This window comes from Ochotona curzoniae, unplaced genomic scaffold (assembly GCF_017591425.1).
Source record: "Ochotona curzoniae isolate NIBS_2020 unplaced genomic scaffold, NIBS_Ocur_1.0 scaffold_4506, whole genome shotgun sequence".
Classification (NCBI taxonomy): Eukaryota; Metazoa; Chordata; class Mammalia; order Lagomorpha; family Ochotonidae; genus Ochotona; species Ochotona curzoniae.
This window is the reverse complement of record NW_024467119.1, coordinates 29,073,531-29,100,986: the sequence shown is the minus strand read 5'-3', so window position 1 is coordinate 29,100,986 and position 27,456 is coordinate 29,073,531. Positions and strand designations below refer to the sequence as shown.

At 40.4% G+C, this 27,456-nt stretch overlaps 1 protein-coding gene across 4 annotated transcripts in view; it reads right to left on the bottom strand.

Annotated features, from left to right (window-relative positions):
• Positions 1-1,967: 1,967 nt before the first annotated feature.
• NUDT9 (nudix hydrolase 9) overlaps positions 1,968-27,456 on the bottom strand; it is a 31,976-nt gene continuing 6,487 nt past the window's right edge. For 3 of the 4 annotated variants that reach the window (XM_040966578.1, XM_040966580.1, XM_040966581.1), the window contains exons 2-8: positions 26,447-26,686; positions 24,525-24,620; positions 21,937-22,023; positions 13,696-13,807; positions 7,726-7,872; positions 7,209-7,293; positions 1,968-4,889 (exon numbers count right to left, since the gene is read on the bottom strand). In XM_040966578.1, the coding sequence (XP_040822512.1) occupies positions 4,711-4,889; positions 7,209-7,293; positions 7,726-7,872; positions 13,696-13,807; positions 21,937-22,023; positions 24,525-24,620; positions 26,447-26,686 (946 nt within the window). In that variant the 3' untranslated portion in view covers positions 1,968-4,710. The remainder of the gene's footprint in view (positions 4,890-7,208; positions 7,294-7,725; positions 7,873-13,695; positions 13,808-21,936; positions 22,024-24,524; positions 24,621-26,446; positions 26,687-27,456) is intronic. The other variant, XM_040966579.1, reaches the window with a different exon arrangement.

The following is a 27,456-nucleotide window of genomic DNA, read 5'->3' as shown; positions in this document are numbered from 1 at the left end:
ATGAGAAGCAGAGCATCTGGGACACAAACTAGTGCCATATAGGATCCTGGCATTTGAAAGGGTAGGATTAGCTGGCTGAGCCATCATGAGCTGAGCAGCTGTGACACAGGACTGTTACTGCAGGCACTGGCTTTACCTGCTATGCCACAATACCAGATCCCAGTAGATTTCTTAACCACTCAACTAAATGTACCTTTCAAATATAGTGAACACAGTTATAGGGGAAAAAATATTTAAATATTTTGTGAAGTTTAATCAAGACTGCATTTTCATTTCAAAATCCTATGTAAACGATAAACAGCAAAATGAGGTTTTTACATGAAAACAAATACTACAGTAGTTATGTAATGGAGACTAACAACCAGATGTGAGGATGTAGTGTGGTATGCATTTCTGTTTCCAGACAGATGGACTTACAGTGAAACTATTTATATTATATCTTGACAATAGGATTCTGGACTCTCTGCCATTGTCCATGCCCACAATGACAGACATATAATTGAGTATGAATGACTATATGTTAATGATATAAAGGAACTGGGGGGGAGAGGGAACTGGGGAGGGAATAAGGGAATATGGAACTGTATCATAAAATGATAGCAATAAAAAAAAGTGGAAAAAAAAAGATCAGGGTTAAATTCCAAAGTGTTAGAGGCAATGATCTATAAATCATTGGCTCTCAAGTAAAAAAAACAAAAAAAAGAAAAAAGAAAAAAAAACAAATACTGTCATATATAACATGTTTTAACTTACATTGTACTATGCTCAATTTTAAAATAAACCAAATGCAAGTTCTAATCATTGATTTCTTTTACAGTTAACCCTTTTATTTTAAACCAACTTGGGGTAAGTATCTATTAGTATGTGGTAATGAACAATGAATTTTTAATGGGCTGACATTATATTTTATTTTTTATTTTCAGAGCCATTTGGGGGTACAACTTACTTTTTATAATTATATTGATAAAAATAAGTGATATTCAATACCAGAAAAGGTAAGACTAAAGTTGACTAAAGTTTCTGGACTATAAAAACATCAAGCCAACTGATCTATCCAAATTAGAACACATGAGTCATAAACTTAATTCCCTCCATGATCTTCATTCCTCAAGATCTAAAATATCATTCTTTTGAAAATGCCCATATTTCAAAAAACATAAGTTGACAGAACTGCATGCACTTTTAAACAGTAAAATTTATCTTCATTTTTTTTTTTTTTTGGTCTTACGGACAATTTAAAGTAAACCAAAAGGAAAGCCTACTGTGAAACTAGCAAACCGGATCTTGCCTGATCTCAAGGCAGTACTCCCCTCAACAGAAAAGCAGCAATGTGATGGGCAGGATGTCAAACACATTGAGATTTCTACCTTGGTTATCATCCGAGCTTGCTCTTAATTGAAAATGCAGGTCCTTCCTCCCCACTAAAATGTAGACACTAAAAAGTATTTCCATTTTAAAATAACTGAACCAACATAATTAGAATTATATACAGCATTATTAAATGTTTTCAATCCAAATTCAGAAAATTGGGATTTTCACCCAGAAGTTTGCCTTCTAAAAAGTTTTACTTCATTGATGTAAGTATTTAGTCCTTTTTCAATATTTACATCAGGCCATCTCAGAGGCTGAGTAACAGAAATTAACCTCCCCATTGTTAACAGGACAGTTGAGGATTCTGTTTATCGCACAACCAGACATATTAATTACCATTCCCAACACTGACAATTAACCCAACATGAATGAATTGGCAATGAAATATCATAAAATAGGAACTGGGAGGAAGGTTTTGTTGATAAAAATATCTTTACATAATAATTGTAGCCTGCATTGTCTATTTCAACAGAAATAATTCTCACTCTACTATGCCGGAAGTTACATAGTTAGCAAGATCTCCAAATCTCATTGAAACATTATTACATATTGTAAGTATCACAAGAGTTTTACCATCTCAGACTGTGTCAACATCAGTAAATTTGTAACATTATGAAAGAAAGTGTAAACAATCAGAGTAATTAGAAATGCTTTCTTCAAGTGCTGTCTTTTCAAATTCGTTATAAACACCAAGCCCCAGCAGTGCCAAGCATAAGGAGACATGCCCTGGTAAATGGGAGTAGTCTCTCAGAGTTGCTAGCATGTTCACGTCGCTGCTTTAACAAATATCTAGCTTTTTTAGATAACCATGATCTTGTGTAAACACAGCAAAAAGCTTTTGAGTCTGAAATGATTCCAAAAGCTCAAGAATCTAAGCTGGCAAAACAAACACTGATTTTAGCCATTTATTCTTAGGTTAAGATATTATTAAAACTTTGGCCAAAATTATGTAAACAGTTTCAAAATACTAGCCAAATCAGTGTGGCCCTTAAATTTCCCATCATTAAGTATGACTGCATTAGGATGGATAATACAACCACTTCATTCCTATGTAGCACAGCCTTCCAAGTTGCATACTTAACAGTAATGAATCACAGATTGATGACCTTAGCAAGGGATGCAATAGACTGGGAATAGATGTGGCGTTAGGCAAAGCTTAGCTCTATTTTACTGAATGAAATTTTGGATAACCTATAAATTCCTTCATTTATAAAATGAAAATAACATCACATAATTTCCCAGGATTGTCATGAGGATTAAATTACATAACAATCATTCAGTAAACTTTCTATTGCTTTATATATTACCAAATGTATCTAAAAAAGTATATCCTTATATTGGAAATATAAAGCAAATATGAAGAGAATATTACCTAATATTCAAACAGATATGCCTTTTGGAATGCTTTTACCATTTTAATCTGTTTTTTCTCTGTTAGAATATTCAGTTATCAGATTATCTGCCCCTGTGTAATTTATAGTTGATACTGGTTTTATCATTTTTCATACCTTCTAAATGTTCCAATGGAAACTCAAAAATGGAGCAAAGAATTTATTCAGAGGGGCTGGTGTTGTGACACCATGTGCAACATCACCTGCAAAGGTAGCATACAATGACCCAAGTACCTGGATCCCAGTTACCACTGGGGGAGACCAAGATGGAGTTCCAGGCTTCCGGCTGGAGTCTGACCTTACACAGTTCTCGTGGCTTTTGAGGAGTGAACCAGTGGATGGAAAACCTCTCTCACCTTCTCCTTCCCTGCCTCCCTGTCACACTGCTTTTTAAACTAATAAAATTTAAGACAATTTATATGGGGATCGTGTCATAGTTTTAACAGCTTTTTGGAGAACTGCTGAACTTTTTTTAAGAACTTCTCTAAGTAGATTCAAGTATGGAGAAATTTACTCAATGTCAGGAAAAAGCACGTTCTTCTTGCCAGTTAACAGGAACTGACTCCTTCAAACTGGGCGAAGTCCATCCAGCCCCTCACCACTGGGCAGGTGACATCTGTCAAGTAAGTCCCTTATTATATGCTCTAGAATTCAATATTTTAAACCTTTAAAAAAAAATTAAAACTGTGCATAAGCCTCACTAACTCACCAGAGTGGTTCAAAGCACCCTGAATCAAACACCCCAGTGTCCCTCACAAGCCTCACCTTCACACTGCGGACAGAAGAGGCCCCCTTTAGTCCAGCTTAGGCTTACCACCCACCAAGTTTTGATGTCAGATTTAAAAATAAATAATCCTACTTTATTTTATCCCAACTTCTGTTCTTAAGCTGCAGAGTAGCTCGTAGCTTCAACCATGAGAAGAGAACCACCATCTGTTCCCTACCACTCTTCCGATGTTCCACCTGTAACTCAGCTGGAATAATGATGATGCTGCATGGCCCCTGTTGCAGGTGGAAGGAGTTAGTGTACAGAACTGCCTAATGAATACCCTCAAAAGAACATGCGTCCAACGAGAAGGGTTAGCTTTCCTTTTCTGCCTCCCAAGAGATTCCTTTTCTTTTCTCTGGAACTTATGATGACTACATGTGTCCCAAAAGCCGATTTTCATCCTTACCATTCTCTTCCTAACAAAAACACTTTTAACACACAAAGACCTCCATCTCTCCCTGATTTTAATTCCTTTAAGAATATTTATTTTTAAATTGGCTTATACAGCAGCTAAGAACAGAATGAAATAAAAAATATTTATATTGCTAATTCCTTGGACATACTTTTAAAATTCAGATTGGCTGGAAAGGAGGGTATAAATGCTTATTTATTTTTAATTTTTACTGACTAAAGGATAACTGAAATGATCATAAAATGGACGACTATAGTCAAGCACACATCAGTTTCTGCTTTCGAAATGAACTTGAGTATAAAATCATACAAAGCAAAATGTGAAGCAAATAACTTAAAGGACAGCCAGGCTGAGCAAGCACAGTCAGGGATGCTGCTCCAGGAGAGGCCTGAGGTGCTGGGACTCTGAGATCTCAGAGGAGCAGGTGGTTGAGACCCAGAGAGAAAACAAAAGTAGCAGTCAGGGCCGATCAGGAACTTATTCTAACCAGCATTCTTCAAAGGAAGGAAATGACTTAATTGTAGTTTAAAGCAGGCCATTCTATTTTTAGAATGATTCTTTTTGTATCTTTTGACCAGAAAGCTGAAAATTCCGTGTTTTGTTTCGTATTTATTCATTTCAAGTTCATACAAGACCTTCTAACTGGGAAGCTTTGAAAGTGCACAGGCCAAGCAGCTACCTTGTCCACTTCCGCGGTCTGAGTGCTGTACCGGGCCGTTTCTTGCACATGCTCCCTGGCTGGCCTCTGGCTCCCGAGGGGCCACCAGCTACAAGCCCTGGCAGTCAGCTTCCGACTCCGCATTCCAGTGCGCGTTCCGTTTCTCAGCCACGAGCTTGATGAACTGAGAGTGACTGGCATACAGCTCAAGTTGATCACTGATGTCCACCCATTTCACCTTGCCAGCATCATCTCCAGCTTCTAGGGTGAGATTATCCATGACCTCACCTAATCACCAAAGAAAACATCCATCACTAAGAGAAAGCAATTCTTTATTCAACTTTTCCTCAGCATAACTCTATCTTCAACTATTTTTACTAATTCTTAAATCACCACTGTATCGAGCAACAATGTGAATCACAAACTAAAATATTCCTAACAAGTTCCTAAATTTTAGGTAGATGTACCAATAAGAGTTTCTTTTTAAAAAAAGACTATCATCCTCTAAAACAAGAATATATATAAAATTTTATATCAAAATAAATTCCAGAAGGATTAGACTTAAATATAAAAAGGAATAATTGGTGACTCATCTTATAGACTTAAAAGTAAATGAACTCGGGCACAGCGGCATGGCCTAGCGGCTAGAGTCCTCACTTTGAACGCGCCGGGATCCCATATGGGCGCCGGTTCTAGTCCCGGCTGCTCTACTTCCCATCCAACTCCCTGCTTGTGGCCTGGGAAAGCAGTCGAGGACGGCCCAAGGCTTTGGGACCCTGCACCCATGGGGGATACCCAGAAGAAGTTCCTGGAACCTGGCTTCAGATCGGCATAGCATCAGCCGTTGTGCTCAATTGGGGAGTGAATCAAAAGGATGGAAGATCTTCCTCTCTGTCTCTCCTCCTCTGTATATCTGACTTTCCAATAAATAAATAAGTCTTAAAAAGAAAAGTAAATGAACTCTTCTTCTCAATTTAGAAATCAAAATATTTATATGTAAATATTTGTATTAAACTAGTTCTAGTTATAAAATTGAACTGAAGATGTGTATATTTCTATATGACAATTTGTCAATGTTTATCAAGTGCTTTCAGACAGGCATGTCTGACCTGGCGGGAGACACCTGTAGCCCATAGCACAGCTTCCGGTGGGTGTTCAGCTCCCGCTGCAGGCCCTGCCACCTGAGTTCCCAATCCCCACCTTAAACCTCACGGCTGGACACTTCAAGAGTGAACCGACACATCAGAGTTCACTTTCTCTGACTCTCAAACAAATAAAAAGAAAAAAGGGACATACTCTTTGATGGACACTCTGTCTCCACCTCCCAGAAAGAAAAAAATCACATATATAGATATATAAAGATTGTATTCATATACATCAAATATACATATGTAAATATACAGACATCATTCCAAGCCAGTACATATGGATCAACTTCCCTCAGACACAGAGAGAGAGAGCCCATTGACTGGCTCACTCCCAGTGCCTTCAACCAGACTGGGTCGAGGCTGAGAGAGCGGAGAGTCCAATCACTTGAGCCACTACTGCTGCCTCTCAGGATAAGCATTAGCAGGAATCAAGAGCTAGAAGCCTGATGCAGGCACTGAATCCACATAACCTGACATGAGGTGTAGGTATCTTAACTTCCTGCCAAGGTTTACTAAGTAAAAACAGCTACCAAGCGGAATGTACAGTTTAAGCTCCTATTATTAAATCAGACCAAAATAAAACAAAATATAAAAAAAGAGCTATACTAAGTCTGGAAGGAAACATACCAACATATTAACAGTAATTATCTTTCAGTATTTATAGAACTAATATCTTTAATATTTTCTCCCTCTATATCATCTATTTCCTGAATAACCACTAATAGAATCTACTACCTTTACTTTTATGATTATATAATAAAATAATAAAGGTATTGTTTTGAAGAGCCAATATCTTAGTACACAAGTTTCTAAATGCCACTATTAAAATGGTAACTCTTTGTGTATTCTCATTATAACTATTCAAAAATCAAAGGAGAAACAGAAGTAAAAAGTAAACTTTAGGGGTCAGTTATGCAATACTAACATCCCATGTGGATCCCAGGTCATGTCCCAACCACTCCGCCCCCGAGTCAGCTCCCTGGGAGCGGCCTGGGTAAAACAGCAGAGGAGAGCCAAAGTGTTTGGGTTCCTAACACCCACAGGAAAGGCCCATATGAAGCGCCTGGCGTTGACCTGCTCCAGCCCTGGCCATAACAGCTACTGGGCAATGAACCAGCATATGGAAGCGCGCCTCTCTCTCTCTCTCTCTCTCTTTGAAGCTTTCCATTAAATAAATCAATCTTTTTGGGAAAAAAAGTAAACTAATCAAATAACTTTAAAACACAATTTTATCCTATAAACACAACCTTAAATTCAGATGCTACCAACTAATTAAAGAAATTTAGTTACTGGTGATAATATCTGTGAGGTTTTTCTCTGTAAATTGTTACAACCAATAATTTACATAATAAAATCCTACAATCAATAGTTAATTGGCCTAAGAAGCTAAAAGTGTACAGATGCGATCCTGCCCTAATGTCAATCACAGTCACTTCCGTAACGATAAGCACAGAATGACCTGTTTCATCATGGTAGTTCACAGCTTCCGTCTCCATCCAGGCATTATCAGTGTTTCGAGGGTCATCAACATATCCCTTATATATCTATTGGTAAAAACAGATTAAAAAGAGTTGTAATTAAATGGTTATCAACCAGAGAAATTCTGTATTACATAATTTAAAACATGAGTATTTATTTATGAAGAGCTGAACTCATCCACCTGCCATAAATGGTTTTACGTTGGCTAATACTCCATGCATAAGGAAATATCTTAATTAGTCATATTTGCTCATATCTAGTCTACAGAAGAACTAAAAGAAAAGTAAATGATAAGTTGAACTCAAGTTAGACTATGAAACGTTAAAGTCTATTTACATAGAGATCTACACTTGAAGTTGTTTTTGTGAATGTGAATTTCAAATATACAAGAATTCCACCTTATTTAGGGAAGGATGCTTCAGACTTATTGGTGAACCGGGAAGTCACTTTTCCTTGTCCACAGGACTCAATTCCTTCCATGAACCACAATTTCTTACCACTAGATGGTCTTGGCTGAAGAGTCGGTGCAATTGTTCCTCTATTTTTTTCTTTTCAGCACTGGATTTCTGTAAGGAGTTGAGAGCTTCCTCACCAAATTCTCTTTTCAGTGCGGCACTAATCTTCTCTCCTGGGTCCACCATGCCCTACGAGTCAGATTTTTCAAAAAGTCAAAACCTTTAATCCATTTAGTCATTTGTTCAGCCAATACTTATTGAGTGCTTCAGCATACATTTGCTATTCAATCTGCCCATAATAATTATCCTTATTTCTATGTGGTAGGTTCATCTCTAAGCCACTTTTTCTAGTAGAAGCAGCAAATAACAATGTATCATATATCTGAATACAATGATTGGTTCAAGGCACAAAAGTGAACTAGTCAAACTCATTTTTCCCAGTTACTTTCCAAATTCAATCTTAAGAAAGAGAACCTGGCATGGCTGTAGCACCCGATAGAAAGAGTCAGAATGTGTGTAGGTCATTCAGGCAAGGCCACTGTACCTGCCAGGACAAGGGGTAGGCCAAGACAGGCTAGGCAAGAACCCATTGGTGTACGCATGATCTGCCACAGGAGGTGTCCTGATAGAGGAGCTTAGGGAACTGTCAAGACACAGTCTCTGCAGGTGAGGTTACAGCATCTACCAGCACACATGTGAGTCAGGTCTGAGGACGGGCCAGGCTGGGCCAGTTCATAGCACCCACTGGCAGATGTGAGAACCAGGACAGAGTGCCAGATGGCCAGGGTTAGGCCACAATACCAACCTGTTCACAATCAGGATAGAACTGGGAGCAGTCCAGGCTGGGATAGGCTGCAGTACCACAAACATGAGCTAGGACTGAGGCAGACCAGGCTGAGCCAGGATGCAGCATCTACTGGCATATGCTGAGTTGAGGTAGGCCATACCCGTCTGGGATATAGCACACCTAGCACATGTAAGGCCTGGGGTGGAGCCCCCTGCTGGGCTCGCTGCTCCTGCTGGTGAGTGTGAGATCTAGGACCAGGGCAGACCAGGCTGGACAGGGCTACAACACGCACTAGCCTGCATGTGAGATAGGTCGAGGGAAAACCAGACTGGGCTAAGTGACTATATCCACTGTTGCATGCATGAGCCAGAGTGCGTATAGACTTGTCTGGGTTCTCTGCATCATCAGCTGGCAAGTGCTGGGAATGGGAGCAAGTCCTGTCAGACTAGACCTCAGAATCACCCGGAGAGTGCAAGATCTGGGAATGGGAGTGGACCTATTGTGGAAACTGTGGCCACCCCTCTGATGGGCTGCAGCTCCCACCAGTGAGCATGAGAACCAAGGCTGGGGATGGACCTGGCTGGACAGGCAGTGGCATCTGCTGGCATAAGTGTGAGCTGAAAAGTGGCATCAGCTGAGCTGATCTAGGCTGCAGCACCTATTGGAATTGTATAAAAGCTGAATGGGATGTGGAATGAACCAGACCAGATTGCTGCACACAACATCATATTCAGGAACAAGGGCTGAAAGTGGGCCTGGTGGTGTTTATTGTGGGTCACTCTGACTTGGCTGTAGTTCCAGCTGGTATACCTGAGGGCCAAGTGTATGGTGGGCAGAGATAGGCTTGAGCACAGCATCCATTGGTGTGCATGATAGATGGCGCTAGAGACAGAACTATCCCAACAACTGCAACCACCATTGTGTGTGTAAGTTGATGTGGTTAACAGACTGAGCCAGACCCCACACTGACTGGACACACAGTCATGTCAGATGAGGTTTCCTTGGGGAACTTCCCAACTGACCCACTGGACTCAGAACTCCAACCACAGGAAAAATTGCAGGATCTGCAGTCTGACCATGGGATGCATGTGTCAGTATGGAGCTCTCCTCAGTTGCTGAAGATTGCAGTGGACAGCATGCCACAACCAGTTCATTAAGGCCTGCAGAAGACATCTAGTACCAAGGAGTGCAGAACAAATTGGACAACAATCCTGGCCGAGCATTGACAGCAAATATCTGTATGAATGAAGACTCCAAGATGGACTATGTCAGCTAGTGCACCTTGGAAGAATTTCGTCATCCTTGCAGCAACGAAATCAACAGAATTCCAGAGCTATCAAAACAACTTACTACCCTCAGAGAATGCTCCACATCGGGGACCCTGAAATGACAATGGGTGGCCATCCCCCATCCCTGGGTACTTTTATGGTTACGATTCTGGGTGTAGCCTCATCCATGCACTCCTTCCCCCAAGAAGAAGAAAAAGAAAATTGGAAACAAATTGTCTCATCCACTTTGCCCTACTTCTCAACCCTTTCCACCCTAATCAGTAGTCTGCATGGGGATGCATCCTTCTCAACTATGTAAACATCACCAAAAATAAAGTTTAAAAAAAGATAAAAAAAATAAAAGAGAGAGAGAGCCTGGGCCCGGTGTGATGACTCAGTGGTTAAATCTTCGCCTTTTAAATAGCAGGATCAGATGTGGGTGTCAGTTTGTGTCCTGGCTTCTCTTCCTATCCAGCTCCCTGAATGTGGCCAAGGAAAGCAACAGAGGATGACCCAAAACCTTAGCACTCTACACTCACATGGGAGACCCAGAAGAAGCTCCTGGCTCCTAACTTTGGATCAGCTCAGCTCCAACCATTGAGGATACTCTGGGAGTGAACCACTTTAGAAGATCTGTCTCTGTATTTCCTTTTCTCTGTAAATATGTCTTTTCAATTAAAAGAGAGAGAAAGAGACAGAGTGAGAGAGAGAGAGAGGGAGCGTGCGCAAACCTGGAGGTAAAAAAGAATAAAGTAGGGCCCAGTGTGAAAGCCTAGAGGCTGAAGTCCTCGCTTTGCACGTGCCAGGATCCCATATGAGCACCAGTTCTGATCCTGATGACCCCACTTCCTATCCAGCTCCCTTCCTGTGGCCTGGGAAAGCAGTCAAAGACAGCCCAAAGCCTTGAGATTCTGCACCCACATGGGAGACCCAGAAGCAGCCCTGGGCTCCTGATTTCAGATCAGCACAGTTCCGGCTATTGCAGCTGCTGGGGAGTAAATCAACAGACAGAAGGTCTTCCTCTCTGTTTCTCCTCCCTGTATATCCAGCTTTCCAATAAAAATTTAAAATCTTGGGAAAAAAATAAAAGAATAAAGTAAACCAATTCTTGCATTGTTAATTTTATTCCGTCCACACTGACATTTTCAATGCTCCCAAGACACGCCGACTCCTACACGGGGAACTCTGCTACTCTTTCTGTAAATGACGCTTTTCCTAAGCTATCCACATGGTGTGTTCATTCATCTCCTTTCAGATTTATATTCAATCTCACCTCCTCGGGCCAGCCTTCTCCTAATTATCCTACCTAAAGAGTATGAGTTCTCAAACACTTCTTCCTCAGTATTTTCAAATATACAACATATTTCACTGGAATGTGAACAGCCAAAGATAAGGCTTTTTGCTTACACTGCTGTTACACACTCTGCACCTCTCATATTAGCTGACAAAAAAGATACTCCAAATATGTTGACTAGATTAATGATTCCCAAAAATTATGCCAGTGAGATCAGCTCTCTTATTTATAATAACTTAAGAGGGACAACTAAAATATGCGAATCCATAAAACATCATTATTTCATTATGGCATCAAGCACAAGTGTAGTCTGATAACTTGGCACATAATAGTTAGCCTAAGCTAATTTCATTTTTCATCTTACACAGGAAAAAATAAAAGCATTCTTACAGACAGCAGTGTATTTACCAAGTCATCCTCACAGCAATCTCTATTTGATAATAAAAACATAAAATATAAAATCCTCAAGCTCTGGGATTTTCGACTGGTGGCTGAGACATAGGTTAGATGCTCATTCTCCACACCCAAGTGCCTGGCTCAATACTCGGCTCCACCTCCTGACCCACGCTCTGCTAGTGCAGACTCGGAGACACCAACGATGGCGCAAGCAGCTGGGCTCCTGCCGCCCATATGTGAAAGCCAGAATGCATCCACAGCCCCGGGCTCTGATCCCAGGCCAGTCCCAGCTACTGCAGACACCGGGGACTCAACCAACAGATGGAACTGGGTCAAAGTACCCTCCAGACCATGAAATGTGAGAATCAATCTAGGGGAAGATTCTACAGAGGATATATGGGCTTGCTCCTGTGGGCCTGCAGTATTTAACAGTTTGTGGGAGGGCTAGGGGTGGCAAAGGGTAGTGTGGGAGAGCGCCAGCCCCAGGATCTCTACCTGCTCCCTGCTGGGCGTGGCTCACAGCTTACCTGCCCATGACCTGAAGCATAGCTTCCAGCCCTGCATCTTGAACATGACCTGTGACATGACTGGAAAGTCCAGAGGAATAAATGTGCCTTCTAGCCAATTACAGTGTCTTTGTTGGGTGGGGACTGTCAGGACACCTTACTGCCTTCCCTTTCCCTAGTCTTTATAAGCTTGTAATTTCTTCACAATAGGTAGATATCTCCTATCAGTTTGCCTCCTCAATGGCCTCAGGGCCTGCTGGCAGGAATTCACCCCAAGAAGGTAGAGCCAGAAGGAACCGTGGAAACTCCCCTATACTCATAGGAGCTGAGGCTGGGAGGAGGATGAGCTGAGGCAGACTGCAGGCCCCGCTGACACATATAAATGCTAGGGCTGAGGACAGATCATTCAGAGCAGAGCCACAGCAACCACTGGCAATTGAGAGATCCAGGGATGAGAGCAAGCCTAGCAGGGGAACTTGGGGAATTCCCCTAATAAGCTGTAGTTCCTGCTGGGGAGCACAACAGCTAGGATGGGTGAGGCCAAGCCAGGCCAGGAACAGGCTGCAGCACTCACGGGCATAAATAAGAGCAAGGAAGGGGTGTAGGCTACAACAGACTAGGTTGCACTACAGATTCACACAAGAGCTGGGAATGGAAGCAGGTTGGGCTGGGTTAGGTTGCACCACCTACTAGTCTGAAGCACCCCCTGACGTGTGAGAGCCAGGACAAGGTGCAGGTGGGCCAGACTGAGCTAGGCTGCTGTACCTGACAGCAAGAACTGTTCTGGGGACAGGCTGGGCTAAGCCTAGCTGTAGTACCTGCTGGAGAATGCCATACTGGGGGCAAGCCATGCCAGACTGAGCTGAGCTATGCTGCTATACCAGATGGCATGCACAAGAGCCAGAATGGGTGCAGGCTAGCCAGGGTAGGCCTCAGTAGCCACTGGCAAGTACGGGAACTGGATACAAGTCATTTTAGGCTGAACCACAGTACTCTCTGGCAAGCACAAGATCCAGGTTATATATCCCTCTCAACCATGTAAGCAATATTAAAAATAAAATATAAAATTCTTTTAAAATTCAATTTTTAAAAAGCTTAAAACATTATAGTGAGGCCTGAATTCTATTTGTGTGTTTTTTTGAGGGCTGAATTCTGAGACCTAAAACAAGTGAGGTGCGTACATGCCATCTCTAAGAACTCTATAAGACAGATGTAACGTTTCTTATAATAAAGATGGCCTGAACACAATATTAAGCACCTCCAAGTGGAACATCAAGAACACAAGCCTTGGCCTAATGACAATGTCCATCGTCTTTCCAGAAGATGTTAAAATGAGACTCAAATTCTAACACCTTCCATGGTATAAACTTGCTCACCATGGTACTTCTTAGTAGCAATGAAAAAATCTTATTTATTAAATGAACAATAAATGATTCATATGATTAAGTATTAATGCTTATTAAAATAACATAGTTGTTAACAACTACTATAAATTAATAAATTATAATTATCATTTATTATAATTATAATATAATATATAATTTATATAATTATGAATTTATTATAATTATAATTTATTTACTTAATTATAATTTATCAATTTATAACTGACATTTATTTAATAAATTAAATAGGAATTATTGAAACATGAGTGGGAAAGAAAGGAGAGTAAGTGGAGTAGAAAACATCCACGTGCAGTAACCAAGAATAAAGTAAAGAACACAACTAAAAAGAACTTAAAATGTTAAGATGAAGGCTCACCCCTGGGATTGCCCATTCTCCACAGTCTTTTCGTTTTATTGCAACAAACTGTAAGATGCGTTTCCCAGAAACAGGGTGGGTGATTTTATTTCCACTGCTATCTTTTTTCCACCTGTAACAGTAAAATTAATATCATAACTGATTTAGAACAAATACCAAGGTCCTATTTCAAGCCTGTGACAGTTACCACCATGTATTTTTTCTTTGTAAGAGTACAAATAGATTTTTCTCAAAAATAGCTTATACTTAGCAACTCTATAAATCAGGACTAACATTAATTTTGCATAAAGGATATTGTACTTTCCATATTGAAAATTCAAACAAAAATAATTTTTGCTACTTAAAATAACATTAAAAACTTGAAAATAGAACAATATTTAAAGGAAATATTATAAAAGTTTTTAAAAATGAGAAAGTTCCAATGATCCTTTTTAAAAATTATCAGTAGTTTATTCATTAAGTAAATTAACTTGGGTTTTATTGTATTAATTAAAGAAGTGAAGAAGACCTGATGATATTTGCTTTTAGCAAGTAACTGTGCTTTCATCAGAAAGATTATGTGGCGGTTTCTGATGTCAAAATCTCTGCTGCTTCCCACTTTTTATGTTCTCTTCCAACAAGTGGGGAAAAAAAGTCTCATTCTGTACCTTAATTTTATATTTTGCCTTCAGCTGCATATGTTTTTGTAAAAAAAAAAAAAAAAACAACAAGGCATTGTTAACTTCAGAATGTTATTTCTGGGACAGGTGTTATGGCACAGCAAGTTAAATCTCTGTCTGCAATGGGCCTGGTGCAGTAGCCTAGTGGCTAAAATCCTCCCTTTGCATGCACCAGGATCCCACATGAGCACGAGTTCATGTCCCAGTTGTTCCACTTCCCACCCAGCTCCCCGCTTATGGCCTGTGAAAGTAGTAAAGGATGGCCTAAATGTTGGGACCCTGCACCCATTTGGGAGACCCAGACCCTGGTTCCTAGCTTTGTATGGGCTAAGCTCCAGCCATTGTAGCCTCCTGGGGACTGACTCAGCAGACAGGTGTTTCTGCCTTTCCCTCTCTCTGTAATCTGCCTTTCCTTCTCTCTGTAAATCTGCCTTTCCAATAAAATAAATCTTAAAAAAAAAAAAAAAAGACAAAGGAGATGAAGAGGTCCTCCTTCTTTTGATCCTACACCAGTCCAGGCCAGACCAGGCTGCAGGCAGAAGGCAGGAACTCCTGGGTTCCTGGTTTTCCACTTGGGTGGCAGGGACCCAGGCACTCAGGCAGGTAGAGCAGCAGGCAGCTGGACTGGAAGCAGGAAGCAGCCTTGACTCAAAGCAGCACTCTGACATGGGACGCCCCATCCCAAGGCCATTAAAGCACACTCTCTCCCTCTCCCACTGCTTCACATCATAGCTGACTACCTTATCTAATCCATTATGCTTCGCTAAAAGAGCTCATAGTCTAGCACCGCAGCTAGACACATTAAAGAAAGAAATAGTAAGACCAGATGATGTTTTCATGAAAAAAGAGAAATAAAAAAGCAAGATCAGCAGAAAGGTTGTCACTAAGATGATGAGGACCGAAAACAGAGACAGTGAGACAGAAAGGGGATAGCTTTTGGTTAAAGCCCTTTATATGGCACTTGTCACAACTGGACACTGCTCTAAGTTCTTTAATGCATTTATCCACTTAATGTTCACTTTTATTTATCTGAAAGGCAGATTGAGGGAGCATCTCAAAATTCTAAGGAATTATTATCATGGTTGTATTATTATCTTTATAGACATAGAAAGTGAAGTAGAGCAGTTAGATAACTGCCGAGGACTGCAATGCTGATACTAAGGATATGAACCAAGATTCTGAACCCAGGAGATCCACTTCCCAAAATCTGTATTTTTAACCGCTGCCCACTTAAACCCACAAAATGTTTACACGCATGGGGTAATACAAAGGGTAAGCAGGTGAATACTGACTCTGTCCACTCATGGACATTTCTTGGCACCTGATGCATTTCATGCCCATGACACTGGGTAAACAGAGCTTTACCACAGAGCCTCAGCTCTTCATTGGACAGGCAGGCAAGTGTGGCTGCAGTAAGATCTGAAGCAACACAGATACAGAGATGGGCTTGAGCAGGAAGGCAGGCCCAGAAACGAGCAGCAGCTTGCATGCCCTGTTTATAATCTTAGATTCATTCTGAAGGGATTTAAGATTTTATAAGTAGAGTAGATCCTTGCTAACTTCATTACAGTGCTAAACACATTATTATCAACTCAAAATCCCATTATTAAGCACTAGTGCAACATTTTTAATTCATGAACATCATTAAAATTTACTGAATATCAAAGATTTTGCTACGTCCTGTTTACATTGCCTCCTCACTTCTGAGTATAATCTATTGATCTGAGCGTATTCCTAATAGCATACTAACACACCTCAAGTCATTTTGACTTTAAAACATCCAAAGGAACAACAGATAACTATATAAAAAATCTCTATGTGCAATGTCTTAGGATCTGAAAACTTAACTTGGAGATATTGAATAAGAAAGTTTTGTGGAATGCTGCATTACAGATAGCTGTGTTGCCCTGGCTATAAGCTGTGTCTAGATGGTCTTGGACCTATGCAAATGTTACACTGCTGGGAGAAAAGCAGCTCATAGCTGGCTGGCATTCTGGGCCTGGTTCATGCCAACTCTGTTAACTATACTGTATGCCAGCATAGCTGCTTGTTCTTTAGCATTAAACCTGCAAGAGCCTGACTTTTATAGGAAGAGACTTAAAAATTCAGACTTCCGGTCCTAAGTCAGCTAGCTCCCAGAGGCACAGTGCACCCCTGGCAAAGTGCTATGCTAGGAGCAAGCAGATTGGGGTCCCATGCCAGGGTCTTAGATGGCTGCTCCTGTGGCCTCCACAGTGTTTGGCCAGGGGCCTGAGGGGATGTCTCAGTGAAGGCCATTGGCAGGTAAGGGAACTCATGAGTCCTAGGCACATTACATTCATGGTACACCACCACACCAGCCATGGCGTAGCAGGCCTGGGGCCAGATGCCAAAGTCCTAGGCAGGCCACATCTATAATATGTCACCAGGCTGGTCTGGGAGAAGCAGACCTGGGCCCAGACAGGCCCTAGGCAGTTGTACCTGTGGTACACCACTGTGCTAGACAAGGAGCCTGAGGTTGAGGTCCTGGGAGAGGAGCTGTGAGGACTACTGAAGGCCTGTGACAATGCCAAGAAGGCCAGGCTTTCATCTCTAGTTGGTCTCAGATGCAACAGGATCCCGGGTGTCGTAGACCAGGGCCCCGAGATGTGCCCACTGGCATCAGAGCACACAGAGCAGGCTGTGGAGCCTCCTGGGCTGATTCTTGTGCAGGGGAGAGGAGCACGCCTAGTTGCACACAAATGATGAGGCAGGCCGTTCCTGTGAACCAGCTGCTCCAAAAGATAAAAAGTGGTCAACGACTTCTCAGAGTGGCAGTGGCAATGCAAGGCACACAACCATTAGCACTAGCTGGAATTTCTCTGGCTTGTGAGAAGGATCCATTAGATAGGATAGGGATAGATTTCCAAACTTGGGACATTCATGACTTTTGCCCCTAATCTGCAGAAAGCAGCTAAAAAAATAATAATAATAAAATAATCCTGTTGAGGAAGGGGTGAAGGAAATGAGCAAGCATTTTTCAAAAAAGCAGATTCAAGTGGCGAATAAACATGAAAAATGTTCAGGCTTCCTACCTATCAAGGAAATATAAATAAAAACCACAATCAACCTAACTTGAGTGAGATTAGCCTACATTCAGAAATCCACTAACAATACCTGTTGGCATGGATGTGATAAAAAAGGTAACCATACCACTGTTGCTGGAATGTAGGTTAGTACAGCAACTATGGAAGTCAATATGGAGAGCACTACAAGTGAAAATTTATCCACTGCATGATGGAGTCATCTCCATTACTAGGAATAAACATAAAGGAAGTTAAACCTGCATATGAAAAAGTGACCTATAACCCTATATTTTTAGCAGCACAATCCACAATAGTGAAGACATGGAAATATCCCAGATAACCATTGAAAGAGGAACAGATAATGAAACTGTGATACATCTACTCCACGGAATATTACCTAACCATTAAAAAGAATGAAATTCTACTATTTACCAACAAAATGGTCCCACCTAGAGACCATTAGTCAAATAAGCTCAGTGAAATTGGCTCAGTGAAATACGCCAATCCCAAAAGGACAAATATTCACATGTTCTCTCTAATATAAGGTAACCTTTAGGAAAAATACAAATGGATATATGGGTGAACAAGTGAACACACACACACATACATGCACACATTCATAGATGATCTGTGTAATGGAGGTTAGCACACCTGGAAATGCAGATACCTTGCAGCATACGTTTCACATCCCAAGTAAAGGGAGGACTCTCGGTGAAACAGGTAAATTTGCCTCATTAACAATGTTAGATTTTTTGCCTCTGTCTACACCTACAATGCCACAGTGCACACGGGTAGGAGAGTGTGAAACTTGCAATTGTTACTAAAGGATTATACTACCATGATAATATGGGGTGGAAATGGTGGAAGGGAAAGGGGGGGGGAGGAAATGGTGGAAGGGAAAAGGAGAAATCCTTATACCGACAAAAACATATCATGGAAAATAATAAATATTATGTTTTAAAAAATGAGATTACTCCACATCCTTCAGCAAACCTTAATAATGGTCATAAGTCTCTGAGAGAGGAATAAATTGAGACAGGCAGATAGCTAGCTTAGATTCACAAATTGGTATCCATGTTACCCCAGCCCCATGCCCACCTGTCAACAAATGATCACTTCCCCAGGATGTACTCCTCCTGACTGGGAACTTGGGCTGGTTTCATGTAACCACTCCCTCCTTTGACTCCTAAGCAGCCAGGCAATGGGGTGCTGTTTCTTCTCTGGTGGATAAATGGTGAAAGTAGAAACATCTCACTCCCACCATTTCCTTCTTGCCCATTCTGTCTCGGAATATGGTCAACATGTGACTGGCTTGATCACCTGTTAAAATGAACTTTACCAACAAAAGTAAGCAAGCTGTTTTGAATCGTGAAGTATTTTGAAATTAAGGAGAACCTCTTTAGGGGTAAAGGTGATTCTCAGAACAGCTTAACAATGTAATATTGGCATAAAAGAAAATATATTTAGATAGACTAATGATTCAAATTCCAGATCTACAAGATTTAACCCCAAGTCATTTAACCCCAGTGTGTTTTCATTTTCAAATCTATAGAAAAGATCTATTAATTCCTACAATGAAATGGTTTGGTTTTTGGTTTTTGCTTTGTTTTGATTTTGAAAAACAAGAGGAAAACTAACAGCACCTAGCGGAGTTCCAGAAGTACCCATAACAAGTCCCTTTAAGTTTTATTGACTCTTCCTTCTTTATCTTCCATTCTTTTCCTCCATTTCTGCTGCCAATCATCTATTTAGAAGAATTCATGGTTGCTATATGAATCATTCGAATAACAAAAACTAACCTAAGATCACCGTTGAAAGCCAGGCCACTCTGGGCTTTTTTATATACTAGGACCTTCTGTAAGCCTTCAGTTCTCTTACCTGTATGACAAAACTCAAAAAACCTAGCATTTGTTTGTTTATTTATTTATTTATTTATTTATTTACTGGAAAGTCAGATTTACAGAGAGGAGAGACACAGAGGAAGAACTTTTGTCCACTGGTTCACTCCCCCAAATGGCCACAACAGCTGAAGCCAAACTAATCAGAAGCCTGGAGCCTGGAGCTTCTTCACCCAGGTACCCCCATGTGGGTGCAGGGTCCCAAGGCTTTGGGCCATCCTTTACTGCTTTCCTAGGCCACAAGCAGAAAGTTGGAAGGGAAGTGGAGCAGCCAGAATATGAACCAGCATCCACATAGGATCCCAGTACTTACAAGACGAGGATTTAGCCACTAAACTACCGTGCCAGGCTCAAAACCTAGCATTTCAAAACAACTCTACACATTCTATATCACCTTCTATACATTCTACATCACCTTCTACTACCTGGTCCACCATGGATAAGGATAAGCTAAATGTCAAGTCTCTGGCTTCCCTTTTCTGCTTCTTGCCTCTGAACTGACATATTTTTTCCATTAAATGTAATTTTAAAAGCACCTTATTTTTGGCCAACCTCGCCAAAATTGGAAAAAATTGATACTGCCTTAATTTTTGTATTTCTTTCAGAGTTAGAGACATAGAGTTTCCACTTGTTCATCCACTCCCAAGCACCCTCAACAACCAGAACCGAGCAGGGAATGAACCAAAACCAAAGCCAAGAGCTGGTATCACGGGTGAGTGGCAAGAACCCTATTACCTGGGCCATCATCACTGCCTCCCATGGTCTGTATTGGCATGAAGGTGAAGTCAGGAGCCTGAACTGGGAATCAAACCCAGCTCTACGATGTGGGACACACGTGCCTTAGCCACTAGGTGAAATATCCATTCCTGTCTATCAAGGTTTTTTTTTTTTATTAAGGTCTTTCACAAAATAATCCTTCCTATCTTATTTAAATCATAAAGGCTCAAAAGGAGTTACAGGTGGAGAGATAGGTAGAATGATAGGCAGTTAAGTAAGCAGATTGGTAGGTTAAGTAAATGGATGGATGGAAGCAGAAAGGAAGGAAAGAAGGGAGGGAGGAGAGAAGGATGGATGTGTAAAGGAGTAAAGATCCCTATTGACATGGGAACTGAGAGAACGTCTCAAAGAAAAAGACAAGTATTAGTGCCTCTTCCAGAAACTCAAAAGTAACAAAATCAGCTTTCTACCTAGCCTTAAAGTATAAAATCCTTGTTATATCCCAGATCTGAAAGGGGGGAAATCTCCTTGAAGAAAGGAAGGCCTACATAATATCAAAACTGAAGAAATAACAATATTGAAGGATATTGCATAATTTAGAAAACAAAGTGTTAATTTCTTGTAGGTATAAAACAACAAAAAAGTAAGTAAACAAGTAAACACCTATATAATCTCATAAACAAACAGTGTAATGGAGACTAGAGTACCAGAAACAAAGAACTGCAATATGCATCTATACTCCTGAATAAAACAAGTCCTCCAATAAAACTGCTTAATATACCTTGACAACAAGATACAAGGCTCTCTACCACTGCTTATACCCACAATATTATGATACATAAAAAGAGCAAATACATGGGGGTTGAGACTACAGGAGACAATGGGGAAAGGAAGGAAAAGGGGGGGATGGAGGAAACCCTACACCTACAAAACTGTATAATGGAAATTAAGAATCAAAAAAGCAATTTCATGTAAGGAGGCAATTGGTCAGTGATAAAATCCTAACTCCAAATAAATTAAAAGAAAAAGCACAGTAGATACTACAGAAGACTCCAGTTGCACTGGAGAAATCATTCCTGTGGAGATTCCTAGGTACATCTAAACATTAGATTCCAGTACTTTTTTTATTCTGATTCATGCATAACAAAAGATCTCCTGAGCGGGATCTGGATTGTCAGATAGGTCTGCCTCTGGAAGAGGATGCCACTCCTTGGACATTTAACCTCCCCACAATCATCACTCCCTATTCCCTACAGCAGTGTGTGTTCAAGGCTGTGAAGTCTTTCATTGCCTCTCAATATTCAGACAGACAATACTACAGGCCATTTTCTTAGGCCTCGTCCAGTCCCACTACCCACACAAGTTGGTTTCAAATCTACCTCCTTCATAATACCATCCTTGCATGTTCCAGTTCACCATCACTATGACCCACATCCAACCTTATCTAGTATTCTGCATCACTCCTATTACTTGATCATACTAAAAAAATTTTCTTATTCCAACGTTTCACATACTTTATCTTGCAAATGAAAACACAGCTCTTAAGGACAAGGAACCAAAACTTTGGATTCTTATACTTACTTATAGCCTCTAAAGTGCCTACTCAATGCTGATATTAACCAATACAGGTCCAATAAACATCTGGTGAATGAACATTGGTTAGATCATGCTTAATCTATTCATATAAGAGAAAACTATAGCTTTACACTAGCAACACATTATTATCATGTTATAGAAAGTAATTTCAAAATATACATTACATATCTATATATACATCCAAGGACACATGTGTATGTATATCTCTATAGATATACATAAATATACATACAAATGTGTAAATACAGACACATAAGCATATAAACACAAGTACAGAGCTGCAATCTGCTTTTCCAGTCACTCCACTCTGCTGCAAAAATACATTACCTGGTTATGATGGGATCTGCAGCATGATTTGGGCCCCACCGTCCCAAAAGCCCGCGGCCAACCAGTCCTGTCCGACCTACAGGATTTCTAGAGAAAAATAAATTCAAAAATCAATTGCATGTGTTGCTATTTTATTTGAATGCCAGGGTAACAGGAACAAGGAAAGACAAGAGACGGATCTTCCATCTGCTGGTTCACTTCCCAAATAGCCACAGCAGCCAGGGATGGGACCAGTCAAAGTCAGGGGTCTGGAACTTCATCGGGGTCTCCCACTTGAATCACAGGGATACAATACTTGGGCCATCTGCTGCTGCTTTCCTTGTACATCTGCAGGAAGCTCAATCAGAAGAGCAGCTAGGACTCAGTGCTCATAAGCTGCCGGAGACACTGGCTTAACCTACTGCACTGCATTATTGGCCCTGCTCATCTTCTTTAACATAGTTTAAAGAAAGTAGCACAAACAATAAGAGGAAAATAATATGTCCTCATAGATCTAGTGGACCACCACACACCTGCCACTGAAACTCCTAGTTCATTTCACTATTACTCTAGTCTTCTGAGAATATTCTGAGCTACGAGCATGATTCAAAAGCAAAAATCTCATTTCCAAATGGTCCCACAACCAAGGAATTTGTTTCCATTTTCATCTATCCTCCCCAGTTCCAACTAGAACCTTACTGGATACTTAGAATGCTCTGTACCTAATCATCTCTCTCCATCGTTCAGAATAGCCACACTTTACTTTCTCCTCACTCTCTTCTACTCTACTTTTCCTTTAAGTCTATTTTTATCAGTAATACATAAATGCTATAGCATATGAGGCATTAGTATTACTTAACACTTTCACAGGTTGTGAGCACTATAAAATAAAAAAAATATCAACTTAAACTTATGCCACAACCCAGCATTAAAAAGTCTATCAAGGGGCCCGGCACAATGGCACAGTGGTTAAGGTCCTCGCCTTGCACACCCGGGATCCCATATGGGCGCCAGTTCTAATCCAGGCAGCCCCAATTCCCATCCAGCTCCCTGCCTGTGCCCTGGGAAAGCAGTCGAGGACGGCCCATGGCTTCGGAATGGCTCAGCTCCAGCCATTGCGGCCGCCTGGGGAGTAAACCATCGGACGGAAGATCTTCCTCTCTGTCTCTCCTTTGTATATCCACCTTTCCAATAAAAATAAATCTTTAAAAAAAAAAGTCTATCAAACTTCAACATCCAGATCTGAGTAATTTTATTTTCACCCAAACTTTTTTAAATGTTCAGCTTTTCATTATAATCTTGTCTGTGATTTTGTCTATTTAATGCTGTACCTTTTATTCTAGAATATTTAAGTCAATAAAAAGTTGGTCAGAAGTATCCCCTTAGCCATCTCTTTGTAATAGTGTTCATCCCTCCAGCCTATTACTAAAACAAATAACTTTTTATATTGTTTTATACGGAACAAAAATATTTCCACAAGATTTGTACACAAAGAACAATGAGACACCTGGGACAGCTGACAATTCTTTTCAAATCCAATTACAATGTTTAAGAGTTTAACCCAATGGGAGATCCTTAAGACACCAGGGGCAACTTGAACTCCCTACACTGTGAGCTAAATAAACCTCTTCTCTTCATGACATCAGTTTCTCACAGGTATTTTGTTGTAGTGCTTGAAAAGCTGACCACTTTACCTGAGACAGAGCTGTTTGCAGAGACAAATGAAGGCAACAGAGAAAAACCGAGAAAAGCAGAGATCAAATTCTGATAGTTGTCCAGTTCCACTGTATTTATGATTTGAGTCCTTTGCAGTAATCCTACAGCCTTAACATAAACTTCACTTTTCCCTCAAGCAAGTTGGTGCTGGTGTCTGTTAAAGCGTGCTGACTAAAGCAATACTGTGTGTGTGTGAGTGTGTGTGCATATGTATACCTTTGTATATATTTTACACAGAAAGGAACCTAGGGAATAAGTCAAATGCCAGGAGAATTAAGACACACAGAGATGCGAATAAGTTCTTAGTAAAACTGAAGGACCAAGCTGGAGTTGGAACAACACTGCCATTCATAATTCCTTGAGAACCAAAACTATAAATCACAGCCTTGTAACAAGGTGATAACCAGATGACAAACCCGTCATCTTTCTTTTGGAGGGGACATGCTGATTTTTATATTTCTCTCTACCTCTCATAATGCCATCCTAAGAAAAGTGGATAATTTTTTTAAGTACAGGAAGAATCTTGAAGTTAAATAATAGATCATTTTTACTTGTACATATTCTATTTTAATAAATTATTCTGTTTAATAACTACCCATGGAACATACAATTCTCAACCCTGTTAGTTTATTCAGTTATTTCTACCTCTAAAACAGTTACCAAAAGATCCATTAAAGCTTGCCTCAGCCACTTCACTAGCTAAACTGCTTATTTTCTCTTTCATTGCTTGTAAAATGGAATCAAAACCACCCACAGGGTTGTTGTGTAGACTTAATTAGAGCCACATATAAATTCTCTTGGACAACGTCTGACACTCACAAACGCTGGAAAACATGAATTCTTCCTTTCTACTTGAAGACCCATTACGGAGCTGTTCCATTCCCAGTACTTACCTAGGTCTTCCATTTTGAACCTCATACAGGCCGTTCTGGCTCTTTCTCTCAACATGCCCATCCTTTTCATTAAATTTGGGGGAAAAGTTAGTTTCACTGTAATGAGAATAGCAATGCAAAATAAAAAATCATTAAATACTATAAATACTTAAATATTGCAACTCAATCTATTGTTCATAATAAATAACATCCCTGAAATAGTAAAATCTGTTAGTTTTCACTTACAAATCCATTCTATCCCTTCAAAGCAGATTCTAAGGGAAGAAGAAACCTTTTAACCTAAACACCTAACAACAAAGACGTGTTTCATTAACCTTACGAGTGCCTCTCAGAAAGATTACTGGCTACCCAGCTGGACCTCCTCCCTCATACTATAGAAAATGTCTACTTTATCATTAGTAACAACGAACTGTCTGTGTGCACAACAGTTATTGGTTTCCTCATGGTTTCAAAAATATATTCCTTCTGATATCTTGACATTTTTACTATCTCAAAGTAACTTGAATTTCTTCAAATATACACTGACTTATGTTTTTAAAAAGTTAAACAGAGGATTCTTTCCAAGACATGCATAATGACTGCATAGATTAAATAGACATTAAACACTGGAAATGTTTTAGATCTTTGTAAATGATGCATCAATGTTAATAATAACACCTGCCTTGGACAGCGAAAGAAATCCAGTTCCTAAAAATTAAACTTAGTGGTCAGCACAGCGGCAAAACAGGCGCATTCTGTGCCTGCAGTGCCAGCATCCCACATGGGCACCAGTTCAAATCCCGGCTACTTTGCTTCCAATCCAGCTCCCTACTTATGACCTGAGAAGGCAATAAGGGATAGAACGAGTTTGGGCCCCTGCACCTGCATGCGAAACCCACGTGGCTCCCTCGGATTGGCTTAACTATAACCATTGTGCCACTCAGAAAATAAACCAGCAGATAAAAGACCTCTCTATCTCTCCTCCCTCTGTAAAAAGCTGCCTTTCAAATAAAAATAAATAAAAGAATCTTTAAATATTTTTTAAATAAATCTAAGGAAAACATGTTCAGTCTTCTATTTACACCATTTAAAATCAACATCAATTTTAACTTTGCACAATGTTTATATACAACAGATGCATATGCACATCCTAAATGTGAAAAACAGAACTCCTTTAAGTCAAATATTTATCTACAGGTTATCATTATGATTATTTAATAATCCAAGTGTCATCATAAAATGATAGGCATAGATTTTGATAGAATAAGGAAATCATGGGTCAAATCAAGTTCAATGTGAAGTTCAGCAGTTTAATAAATGACCCCTGTATCTATCCAATCAGCAATTTTTCTTAGTAAACAGACAAAATAATGCCTTAAATATATAGGGGATTTTTTATTATTGTTAATTATGCATCAATAAAGCAAGGAAAAGTAATAATGTAACGTGTCATTCCAGTCAGGATTTCTATGACTTTAGTCAAAGCATTCTAGCTTGAGCTTCTCTTTCCACTCTCTTGTTTATTCTTCCTCTCTCTCTCTCTCTCTCTCTCCCCTTTATCTATCCTTTGTCTTGCTTTAACATGTCCTAATTTCATCAGCAACCTGCTTGAGTAATCTGGAAAATTTTCTGAAAAATATTTTAACTGCGTAAAATATAAGGTAGTCTATCAGTAAACCCAAATAAGACATATGAAAGCAGGTAGAACCTGCTATTACTTCACAGCAAATAACTGTTATCTCAAATCTAGACAGCTTTACATATTTGAGAGGACCTTCACAAAACCTCCAAAAGAATAAACAAATAAAAATGAACAAATATATGCAAAGCTTTAGCTTTGGTAAGAATTCAAATAAATAAGGAAGCTAAATTTTAACAAAGTCAAATTCGCCCCTACTTTCCCTAAGAGACTTCACCTGGCTAACGCCAGTTCACCTGCTCACCTGATCTGAGGATCCGCCCACTCGGGTCCAGCCAGGACAGACACTGCCGTGTACTCCACAGGGTTGTAGTCCTGCCACTCCACCAGCCAGCCCACCTTGTCATCAGGAACCTTGCTACGCTGCACTTTTGAGCCTGGGTACGGAGATGTCCGTGCTTTCTTGTGGAAATTGTTTTTGGCACTAATAGACTTAGACATATTGTTGTAATTATGATGAATCCAACAAGACGAAAATGAGTCTCTGTGGGCAGAGGGAGAAAAAGTTTTAAGTAAATACTGAAAAGATATTAATGTAAAACTTAAAAGCATATTTCTGAATTTCAAAAACTTCTGAGGGCCCAGTGTGACAGCCTAGGGGCTAAAGTCCTTGCCTTGTACAAGCTGGGATCCCATATGGGCACCAGTTTGTGTCCCGGTGGTCCCACATCCCATCCAGCTCCCTGCTTGTGGCCTGAAAAACCAGTAGAGGACAGCCCAAAGCCTTGGGACCCTGCACCCGTGTGGGAGACCCGGAAGAAGTTCCTGGCTGTTGGCTTCAGCTCAGCTCAGCTCTTGCCATTACAGCCACTGGGGAGTGGATCAACGGACAAAAGACCTTCCTCTCTGTCTCTCCTCTTCTCTGTACATGTGACTTTACAATTAAAAAAAAAAAAACGCTTAACCTCAAGCACATCTTCAAAATATTTTTGCTGTCTAAGGAAATGGAATGACAGGGACAAGGAATTAGAAGTGGATATATTGGAGGGCCATTTTTATGTCGCCTGCCACAGATGTGTGCCCTGCTCACTACAGGAACATCAGAGGTGCTGTCAGCAGATTCTTAACATGAGTTAGCCAGTCAGGTGAACTGAATGAAGATAAAAGATAGGTGGAAGATGAGGGGAGGAAAAAGGAAGGAAAAGGGAAAGAAAATGGCAGGTGAGGGGGAATAGATGGGGTCGATGACAACGAGGAGACAGAGAGAAAAGAGGCAGGAGGTCAGCAGAGGGTTCGCAGAGACAATGCAGGAGA